At 42.2% G+C, this 12431-nt stretch overlaps 1 protein-coding gene across 1 annotated transcript in view; it reads right to left on the minus strand.

The window, feature by feature from the left end:
• LOC133137554 (adenylate cyclase type 1-like) overlaps nucleotides 1–1637 on the minus strand; it is a 39621-nt gene extending 37984 nt beyond the window's left edge. Inside the window, exon 1 of the mRNA XM_061255886.1 lies at nucleotides 982–1637. Within this exon, the coding sequence (XP_061111870.1) occupies nucleotides 982–1590 (609 nt within the window). The 5' untranslated portion in view covers nucleotides 1591–1637. The remainder of the gene's footprint in view (nucleotides 1–981) is intronic.
• Nucleotides 1638–12431: the final 10794 nt, after the last annotated feature.

Below are 12431 nucleotides of genomic sequence, written 5' to 3' on the forward strand. Positions count from 1 at the left end.
ACAGGACTTCTTTATTTAATATTGCATTGCTCCTATCTTGGCCAGTTTCCCCTCGGGGTACTTTCTGGTACTAAAATAAATAAATAAATAAACACACTGTGGTTTGATTGAACAGATCCTTGAGTTTGCCTCTGGGTGAAAACAGAATATCCGCCCACAAGCACACACATTTAATTCACCCTTCTGGGGATTGGGGACGAAAACTTAGCTTCCTCAGTCTTGAAATAATTGACACTCCAAGGATAAAAACTAGGTAGCTCGGCAAATGAGGTTTTCCCGTACATTAAAAGCACACGGGCTTCCCTCCTGATGCGGCCTCAGATGTTCAAGAGGTTGGAAGGCTGCCCAGCGCGAACCTCCTGTGATATGACGGGTAGACCTTTGCTCACTCGGGTTAAATTCGGATCTCGAATGAAGCCAGGGGATTTCAATCCGAGGGAGGTGAGGAGTTTCAGTGCAATTACTATGTATCCCAACCCCACTCGTAAAAAAAAAAAATAACTAAAAGTTAAACACATGTTTCGATATAGTTAAAGTCCGCATCCTGATATTGTAAGTAGCCCATGAAACTTTTTCAAAAGATATTATGCATGATCTTAAATTATTGTCTGCATATAATGCTAATTTCATCTCAGCTTAGTGCACAACTACCAAAATGGGCAAAAATGTAAGCACTTAAATGAAACAACAAAAAGGCAATATTAATAATAATTATTATGTTTAGATGGCAAAAACAGATAGGTATGCTCCGGAAAACTTTTATGTCCCTATGCTGAGGCGCAAACCCAAAACGCCCCAAACGTAATTTCCTTAGCGCTGTCCATTTCTAGGTGCTGAAATGAAAACTCATCATCATCACCTCTATTCAAAATTGGGAAGAATTTCGAGAGGTTGAAAAGCTTAACGAGAAACACAAAGCTTAAATGTACACGAGGAAGCCGAGCAAGAATTCATTCCCCCCACATATAAACGGACACTTACTGTTCTCCATAACCTCTGTCGCTTGACAGTGACTGATGTGGCCGTCACGATTATATGGGACACGGCGACCATAATTCCAAAGAGTACGGCTAACAGAGTCCGTACGGGCAGAAGGGAGTAGGCGACAAACGTGACCAGCATCAGCTGCCACATCCCCTGCTCCGGGGAAGCCGGAGGCTCCGTGCCGAACGCCGCCAGAGAGAACGGACAGCAGAGGAACGAAAACGTGAAGCCGAAAAGCAAAGTCAGGTTAACGATCTGCTGGAGTTGTGTCACTTGTAGGTACTTTACATTTGTGACGATGAACAGAGAGACGAATATGATGGAGTGCACCGGATGGGATCCTTTGGAGATGGTAAGGCTAGGACCGGACATCAGCTCCACTCCAGCCAAAGTTGATGCCATGATGATCAGGACCGCCAAAGCCTTGAGTGTCGATGTCTGCTCCAGTTTCAGGTTATAATTTTGGAAGAGCGATTCCAGCTCTTTGCAGTCAAACTCGTCCTCGCAGGCGATTTCGTTGAAAGGAATTCCAGGTGGACAGTGACCTTTCTTCCGCCGGGTTTTGACTTTCTGAAACGGAATTTCCTCCATGTCAGGGCCATTCATAAATCGAAATTAATCGCTTCGCGTCACAGAGGTTCCGTAGTCTCAAACAAGCCACGGCGAACACGGAGCAGGTTACAGAAAGGCGTCCTGAAAATTATCGGCTGGAGGAATGACCGTTATTCCATGGAGGCGAAAATAATCTTCCTCTGCTCTCACCATCCACAGGTTGATATCCGCTGTTTATGATCAAACGCATCCATGCAAACACGTAAGATTCAGTTTTCTGTCAAAGAAAACTCTAAGAAGGTGAACATCCATTGTCCCTTGGTTCAGTTAGTTTCACAAGTAGGTTAGTATACTGTAGCACTGAGCAGGGGATCTTATTCGATATTCAGCAGCATTTCGCCGGGCTCAGATTGGATCACGCCTGCGCAATATGAGCTTGAGACACAAGGCACGTCTCGGTAGCGGAAAAGATTGACAAGACAACACAAAGATTTGACATGAGCCACCTATGGGTATTATGTCTACCCAGTGAAGTATGAACAGACCGCGCTATGATTTAGTTCCTGTTGTAATGAACGTTGCAAGTTATTCTCCCGTAGGATGAAGCTAAAAAAGTTATAGCCTACAACATTTATCATCGCTACATTTGTCTAAATAGCAGGCTATATATTTTAATTGCAAACATGCTTACTAATGTCGATGTGAATTAAAGCTAGAGATAAAGAGAGCGAGAGGGACAGGGAGAGAGGGCATACGCGATATTGTTACGATCAGAACGAGGCACTATTTGTTGAGCTAAATTATTAGTGAATAAAACCAATGTTTTGCTCCTTGCCTTCACAAGAAAGTAAACTTAAAAAATTGGCAATGAAACAGGTTTGCGGTCCAACATTTGCATATCCTAGTTCTCAATCTCCATAAGTCTATTAAATTCTATTTAGCTCAAAGCTTAATTGTTTCTATAAATAATCGAGGTGTTGCTCCAGCTTAGCTGAACGACGAAGTTCACTCATCCAGTGTCTGATATCCGTAACTAGATATGAATACATCTACTGTACCGTGTTATTTGAGCTATATCGGGCATCGTTTAAAAAGCACAAAGTGAAACATTTTACGATTAATTTCGCAAATTATTTGTCATTTTATTTAGTTGTTGTTGAGAACAAGACTCTATTGACAAAAGCTGAATCGATAAATAAATACATAAATAAATGCGAGACCCAAATGGAATAAAGGCTGCTTGAAAATGGTAATTTTCTCTGAGATGCCATCCGCATTCGTTCATTGTTGTCTGAGTTTTTTTCCATGAACAGACATTCAGCTTGTTTGGAAACAGGCAATTGTACCCAGGTTAAGTAAAATGTTCTCTTCTCTGAAGCCCGCGAAAACGGTGCAATGTGGAATAGGCAGAATTCGCTCACCGAGGAAATGAAACAGTCTAACAAAAGGACCAGGCACACATTTTCTTGACTGGAGAGCGAGCGAGGGGTTACATGCCATCAATGTCGTGTAGGCAGTTACCTCCCTCTACACCTGCTCGGAGCCAAAGGTCGAGCATAGTGTTGACAAATCGAAGAACAATTTCCAGGGGGGAAAAATGACTCACGCTTGTGAAAAGGGTCTGCAGAAAACTTTATTATTATTATTTTTTAAACAAGCACCCTTGGTGGAGTTCAAATCGTGGATTTTTGTAAGGTTCTGCTGAGCTGGCATTACCCATTGTCTGCGGTTAACGTGAGTCCAATGAGAGGGGGCAGGGGAAGAAAAGAGAGAGAGAGAGAGAGAGAGAGAGAGAAAGAGAGAGAGAGAGACCTGGACCTCGGCCAGAGAAAGAAACCCTGCCAAATTAATGGCTACAAACTTGTCATTCAAGCGGTTAACATGTGGCAGGGTATTGCTTATCTGTTATACTTCAGGAAAAATGATGAAGCTTCAAGTTATGTAAAACAATGCCTCCTGGCTTATCTTGGGTTTCTTATACTGACATTGCAAGTAAAACACGACCTAAAATGCTTAACAGTGAAGGACTGTGAAGGTCTTTTTTATGTTATCATTTAGTAGAACCCACCAGCACTCCCGCACTCCCACGAGACATAACTATGCAAAAAGACAGGAAATATAAAGGAAATAACAAAAACAAACTTCAGGAAACATGCATTCGTTCCTGCCTTTGGTGTGAAGCTGCAGCAGAGCTTTTCACCAGAAGCACTTTTAATCTGCGACAGGCTCATTTCTACAGCCAATGTGAAGTAAACGTGCTGCCGATCTGGTGTTTTTATACACCTATTTGTGTTTTATGTGGTCTCTATTTGTATTTATGAGGTCGCTTTCATGTGGTTTCAAACACACTCAAGCATGCGCACGCACACACACACACACACACACGTGGGCTCACACACACACACACACACACATACAGTACTGTGAAAAAAGTCAGAGACCACCCTTCAATTTATGCAATTTCTGGTCCAAACAGTCATTCAGTGCAATTTATTTCAGAAGATAATGCAGAAAACAGAAAAGCTTCCATCACTTCATATAATATCAAATCAGTTTTTGTCCACTCTTTTGTCTGGTGTAACCCACTACCTCTTCCTACTACTGCTAACAAATACAATTCCAAAGGCAGTCCATAAAGATTTTATCACCAAGATAAAAAAAATATCAAGCTCCACTCGTAAGATTTTAAGACATCCACAGGGGTTTCTGTCAATCCTTCCACAGTGAGTAGACAACACAATGCATTATATACATTAAGTCTGAAATGATGTGTAACTGCCAAAAAGCCACTGCCGAGAAAACAAAATAAACATGAGAAGAACATTTCCATCGGTACTGTGAAACTGGACACCTGAGATGTGGAGTAATGTTTCATGAACCTAAAGTCTAAATTTGACATTTTTGGAAGTAAGAAAAGGCAATACACATGCTACCAAAGCAATGAAAGAGTCTCGGAACCATGTATACAACCATCGGTCAAGCATGGTGGAGGATCAGTGTAAGTTTGAGTGATTTGTTGGTGATTTGGTTTCGATCGAAGGCAAATGGAAGCTCAGCTGCAGCAAAGACAAAGGGTGGGCAAACTGAATACTGAAAGATTTGACCCATAGTTTTGGAGGTTTTTTGTGTTATGTTTACTGCATTATATACACACAGTGACCACTTGTCTTGAGTATTTATTGGACCTATTTTTTTTACTGGTTTTCTGCTGCTGTAGCCCATCCGTCTCAAGAGAGCGAACATTGTTGTGATTCCTCCCACAGGTCAATCAATCGAACAGGCAATCAATACACTAGTTCTTGTTTGCATTTTTATTTGCGTGTGTGTGTGTGCGTATGTGGTGTGCGTGTGCGTGTTCTTGGACACATTTATTACCACAGCACAGCAAGTATGGAGAGGTGGCTTTGCCTCCATCAGTACTTCAGAGAATCCCTCTCACCAGGAGACTTCTGGGAACAGCACGCACAAACATCAGATGGATTTGATAGGTGTATAATGTTGGCAGAAGGGATCTGATTGGCTCAAAATGCTGGCAGAGGAACTGTGGCACAAGTGAAACATGGAAATAAGTATGAGACACAGGAAACAGGCCAATCAATCACTGCGCTTGGTTTCCCATTATAATCACACGGTAAAGGTCTTGAGCAGGAGCTCTTGAGGGCATTGTAAAATAGCATGGCTTGTCATAACTAAAAAATGTACAACACAATAAAAGTGGTTGAACTGAACCATGTATATGTATGCGCTGTTTATGGTTTCAGGTTTCCTTTTAGAATATATAAGATAAATTGCATACGACTACTATGACTAGTAATAATAATAATAATAATAATAATAATAATAATAATAATAATAATATGTATTTGTATTTGTATAACATGATGCAGTGGGGTGCAAATATTTGGGCACCCCTGGTTAAATGTTTGTTACAATGAATCTGTATGTGATCAAAAGCAAACCTGAACTTTAAATAGTACCGAGATAACATGAGGCCTTTCTGCAAATTTTAAATCAAGATTGCTTTTTATTTTTATTTTTTACTGTTTATAAAATACAAAAAATGGAAAAGGGCCCTCAGCAAAAGTTTGTATTATTCTTTGTGCAAAAAAAAAGTTGCAGGCACAGGTCTAGCTATTCACCGGACAACAATACAGCATACTTTAAAAAACGAAGACCTACATGGCAGAAAGAATGACCTTGACACAAATGTAAGCATCTGAGCTATGCAAAAGAAAACATTGAGAAGCCTGAAGTCTTTTGGAACAATGTGCTTTGGATTGACAAAACCAAAATGGAACATTTTGGCCACTGCCAAAGAAAGTATGTTTGGAGAAAAAAGGGTGAAACACCTTGCCAACTGTGAAGCACGGAGGTGGATCCATTATGCTTTGGGGTTGTCTGGCAGCTGGGGGCACTGGAAATATTGTGCGAGGGGAAGGAAGAATGGATTCCACCAAATATCAAGACATTCAAGAGGCTAATGTTCAGTCAGTCCAGACATTCCAGCAAGACAATGATCCAAAGCATACCTTGAAATCAACCATGAAGTATCTCCTGGAAAGGCTTTGGAATGGCCACCACAGTCCCCAGACATTGAATATTATTGAAAATCTGAGGAGAGATCTCAAACATGTCGTATATGCAAGGATGCTGAAGAGAATTTCTGAGCTAGAGGAGTTCTGCCAGATAGAATGGGAAAAAGTTCCAAAAGAGAGAATTGAAAGACTATTTTCTGGCTCCAGAAAGCATTTAACAAGCTGTTACAGTTGCCCAAGGAGGAGTTACAATGTAGTGAATTATAGGGTTCCAAAATGTTTGCACTGGGCCTTTTTCCATACATTTAAATCAAAAGTAATCTTGCTTTAAAATTTGAAGAAATGTGTCATATTTAATGCTGTACCATGTAGAGGTCAGGTTTGCTTCTGTTCACTTAGATATTCATTGTAAAAGGCTTTTTGACCAGGGGTGCCCACATCTTTGCACACTACTGTACCTTAGAATAGCAGCCCACATACAAATTTAGGCCTAGAGAGTTTCAGAAAAATTCCTACAGGTATGAACTCAAAGTCTGGAGGACTGTGTCGGAATATTTTTTGACAAAAACAGCACTTGCCAGTGGCTCAGGGGATTGTGGATAAAAATACCGATGCTTTGCGAGAGAAGCACTGAGGTGTGCCTTTATTCTACCTTCAATGGTTCAAATGAAAAACATTGAGGAAAGACAGCAGAAAATAGGTTTTTAGTGTTTTTTAAATGTTTCTTTACCCTCTGTGACAGGACTTGCCAAATCCTCCTCTCCGAAATGGCCCCAGGGAACTGGCCTCCCGCTAAACGGGTCTTGCCGGCTGGTTCTGGAGGGAGCGAGCGTCAGTGCGCTCTGCGTTTTATTCTGGTGAAATGTTGTGCTATAAGCGCATGAACTTTGCCGCGAATAGCCCGTGTGACATGGTCCCCGCTCCGGAACACACAGCTGCCTTCCAGCGACGAGACGGGCCACGTTTCTATGGCAACGGAGGCCAGGAGCCCAACAGCCACAGCTGATGCACCAGCAAGAGCTGTCGTTTCTTAAGAGGAGTTATTTTGATGGTCTTCACTGTTGGTAGTTATGTGACCTACCTCTGTAAGAGCATTCCTATCTTCTTTCTCCATGTACCGGTCAATGAATATGGAATTACTATGTTCACCATGAGTTTTGATTATGTGATGGGGTTGTCAAAAATTATAATATTGTGTAATGTACAAACTTCTATTTGTTTCACATACTGTACATTTTTGGTGTTTATGTATTGTGATATTATGTGTGCATTAGACAAATTATTTTGTATCGTTACAAAGTCCCATTTGAGTCCGCAGTTTATTTTCCTTCTGCAGGTGTTTCCTGTTGAATTGTAAGGTGGTTTTTAGATCACTGGAAAATGTGTTAGAAAAAAACCTGACTGAAACAAATATTTGAATTACATATACAATAATCAGAACTGAACAAGTACATCCAATAATATATTCATCGTTAAGTTAGCTAAGTTACGTTAGCTTACTTTTACTCCCTATTGATATAGTGAACATTGAACAGTGAACGTTTCGCTATGCTACACCAGAGCCCGGTATAGTGACACCGCAGCACCAAGCACCCATGCAGTTTGGTGACCCACATTACTTTGCTCTCAGCCGGCTCCCCGGCCCGGGAGACGCAGGTGGAGCGCAGCCAAACCTGCCGGGGTGCAGGAGCTCGGGTCCCAGCTGGAGCGGGCTCCGGAAATGGCTCCAGACAGATCCAGAGAGGTATGCAGCAAATGTCCCAAATGTCCCCGCCGTCAATAAACACAGACGAATGTGTGTCTACATCTGTACAGCAGCTGAAGTCTAAAATTCTGTGTACCTAACCTAAAAACTTATCTAGTTACCAGAGTTATCTATTTGGCCCTATCAGTCAGCGGTCCAGTTTTACTTTTAGAATGTAGGTTAAAGTATATGGATAGCGTCACCTTTTTGACTTGAATTGAACACTCCGGATAAGAGCGTCTGATACGTAAATGCCTGTAACGTAATGTAATGTAATGAACCGAAGAGCAGAACTGTATAGACGTAAGTGATTTCGGTGCTCTCTCTCTGCAGCTGGCTGTGGATTACCGATGCCCTGTTGCAGCGTTGATGTCTAACCCCTCTCCCAGGATTGCGTCAGGGTGTCGGGGGGAACCACATCGCCCCCAGAGAGCAGAGCTGGGGATGGAGGGGTGCGCACCGAACCGAGACCCCCATCCTCTGTTTACCCACACGCCTCACCTGCTGCTGAGGCTGTGCCTCTGACCCTCTGGGCTCAGCCAGCCAGCCCAGTCTCGCCTGAGAACACAGAGACATTCCCTCTGTCTCTCCACCTCTCCCTCTCCCTCTCCCTCTCTCCTCTGACTGTATTCCTCTCTCTCTCACACACAAGACTTTACTAGGAGCTTGTCTCCAAAATGTATGAATCTTGTTTTCTCTTCTTAAAATAAATATCTCCTGAGAAGAGTGCTGTCCTTACAGCTTGCTGTTTTTAAACGTATGTCTGCTTTAAACAGTCTCCACCCTCTTTCCACTGCATCAGGTGCAGCACCTTCCCCACTGGAAAGCGCCACACTGTAGACTCATAGACCTCCCCACTCCAGTGTTAGAGATCCACACACCACACTGTAGACTCATAGACCTCCCCACTCCAGTGTTAGAGATCCACACACCACACTGTAGACTCATAGACCTCCCCACTCCAGTGTTAGAGATCCACACGCCACACTGTAAACTCATAGACCTCCCCACTCCAGTGTTAGACATCCACACACCACACTGGAGACTCATAGACCTCCCCACTCCAGTGTTAGACATCCACACACCACACTGGAGACTCATAGACCTCCCCACTCCAGTGTTAGAGATCCACACACCACACTGTAAACTCATAGACCTCCCCACTCCAGTGTTAGACATCCACACACCACACTGGAGACTCATAGACCTCCCCACTCCAGTGTTAGAGATCCACACACCACATTGTAAACTCATAGACCTCCCCACTCCAGTGTTAGACATCCACACACCACACTGTAGACTCATAGACCTCCCCACTCCAGTGTTAGAGATCCACACACCACACTATAGACTCATAGACCTTCCCACTCCAGTGTTAGAGATCCACACACCACACTGTAAACTCATAGACCTGCCCACTCCAGTGTTAGACATCCACACACCATACTGTAGACTCATAGACCTCCCCACTCCAGTGTTAGAGATCCACACTGTAGCACTGTAGCCACCGTTGCCTTCCACAGTGGAAGCCTCTTTGCTGATTGGAAGCCCCATCCACACAAGATTGTCACTGGATCAGAATATATAGGCTTAACTGAATATTGGTTTACTCGCAAAAAGGAATATACCCAGACTTTGAATGGACTGAACTCACATCAGGTCAACAAGAGGAGGCGATGCTGTAACTCCTTCTGACTTTGTTTCCCAGGTAGAGCTGAAGATTTAATCCTCTCTAATGAAGTAGAAACGGGACCCCTTTCCACCGAATCCTCAGAGAACTCTTTTGATGTGGCTGACATGGCAGCCCTCTAAATGAACATCGCTGTGCTAATGTCACTTTTAATTGTGGAGCGGCCGTCAGTGGCAGACATGCGAGAGGGACTGCGCTAGACTGGCCCCTTAGCCTGCTGTCAGTCTGGCCCCGAGCTGACACACAACGTAGCCCTTTGAAGAGTAGGTTTTTTGGAATATTGCTTTTCCAAAATTCTAAGTCAGGGTTCTAGAACTCTCCATTGCCAGTAGTGATTGTTACATCAGCATTAGAATGTTCAATTAAGAAAATTCTAGTCACGTTATATGAGACTCACTAGCCTGAGATAAGAGACAATGGAGCGCACTGGGAGGGGGAGAATGATGTTTCAACGTCAAACGATGTCTTCCTCAGAATCAAAAACTTGCTTCTCTGCATTTCTCTGAGCGCAGTGCGATCCACCGTTGTTTATTTGGGCTAGTCCCTGTTTATGGGTAACGAGTAAGTTGAACGGGTAACAAGTCTCATCTAATCTATCTGTCCTGGTCTTAGAGCACCGATTGGATGCTCCTTTCTTTAGCTGGCTTGTAGCGCATTGGGTATTTTCCTTTCTGCATTCTAATCACATATTTGTGATCCTGAACCTTAATGGGTTAAATTCACCTGAGAATAACAGGAAGTGTGCTTCCCCTCCACACAGGGGGCTGTCTGCTCTCCCCGTGCACACATGCACACACACACACACATACACAGACATACACACACACGCACACACACACACATACACAGACATACACACACACGCACACACACACACATACACAGACATACACACACGCATACACACATACACAGACATAGACACACACACACACACATACACAGACATATACACACACGCATACACACAAACACAGACATACACACAAACACACACACACACACAGATACACAGACAAACACACACACGCATACACACATACACAGACATACACGTACACACACACACACATACACATACACAGACATACATACACACACATGCATACAGACATACACACACGCAAACACAGATACAAACACACACACGCATATACACATAAACATACACACACAGACACATACACACACACACTACACACACATGCACACAGACAAACACACATGCATATGCATAGGTACACATACACACATGCATACACAAACACACACATGCATATACACAGGTACACACACGCACACATACTGTAGACACATGCACAGATCCACTCATATACAAATACACAAAAGCAAATGCACACACATACCCAAATACATAAGCAAATGAACATGTGTGTGCATGTATGTGTGTGTCCCTGTGTGTGTGTGGGGGTCCATGTATTCCCATCATTTTGCCTGAAATACTTGGTTGAACATAGAACTGATGGTGACTGTTGGCATCCATGCCATTGCGCCATTTGCAATTCAACCCTTCTGGAGACAGAGATGCAGCCGGGCCCATATAATACCCAATATGGGCCTGCATTAGAACCACAGAATGCGCTTCTTAAACCATCCTCCACAAACGCACAGATGTGCGCGACGGAAGGGTTGGAGAAAGCCTTTCAATTTATATCCAAACCAGAAAAACAGGGTAGAAATAGCCACTAACAGATTGTGTCGACTGGCTTAATGAGAGAGAAAAGCCCAATGAGAACTCTGGCTGCAGTAATCTGCTAGCAGCAGATGTTGGTATCAATTAAAGTATAAAAAAAACGGATTTGTTCCTCTCCTCATCACCTTGAACACAGTGGAGACATCCACTGAACTCCACACCCCACTGTTATATACAACACTTTCATTTGACACGGATCGCTAATTCTTGAAAACAATTTTCGCTAACTCATAATCTCTCAATATATTTCCTGGCCAGCAGTGCCAGTGTCCCTCTCTCTCTCCATTAGACGTGCCATACGTGTGAACAACACTATAGCTATGGAGTCATGGAGTCTGCTTCCAGATTACACAGGAAGTGACATAGCTTAGCACCTCAAAGCCACAAGTCTCAATGTATTTCTGACCAGACGTTAGCGAGCAAAGTAATTAAGAAAAACGTATACATATGATCATTAACCAATTTCTTTGGAAGCTGAATTATTATTATTATTATTATTATTATTATTATTATTATTATTATTATTATTATCTTTTTGTTCATTTAAAAAATAAATATGACAAGTATATTCTTTCGGTCCTTATATTCTAACATTCTCTGTTTGTTTTCAATTTCCCACGCAGTGTAAAAAAGGCTTGTGAGTCCATTTGATCAACGGTTTGCCATTTGACACATCACTTACTCTAAATACTGTCAAAGACTGAATTAATATGTCTAGAGAGTGAATTCGCATATCCTCTTATGTTTAATAAACCGACTGCATTGCCATATATTTAAAAGCTGCCGATCTTCGTAAGCTTATCAAATCCCTCACAACAGTCTCTAATACTCACATTCACCCCATTAACTGCTATATCATTCAACACAGTGTGCAATGTGAATTTCAGTGTACAATGGGCTCTTATGCATGTAGTCATGATATATTCTTTATCTTTAATGCTGCACTTAGTATATAGTATTAAGTAAGCATACTTCATATATTGTAATGTGAAACATAACAACTAATTGTCTGCAATAATATGGTTAGCCTATATTAAAATTATATGGCAAAGGAAAGGTGGCATGCAGAAATGCACAAGAAACATCTTGCAGACTGTGATAGCACATATTCATTTATTTTAATATTTATTTTATTGCCAGGTGTGAATTTCCAGAGAGAAATGTTTTAATACTATTTTGAAATACTATTTACTATTCAAAATATCTGCTGCA

The sequence above is a fragment of the Conger conger genome, chromosome 9 (assembly GCF_963514075.1).
Source record: "Conger conger chromosome 9, fConCon1.1, whole genome shotgun sequence".
Lineage (NCBI taxonomy): Eukaryota > Metazoa > Chordata > Actinopteri > Anguilliformes > Congridae > Conger > Conger conger.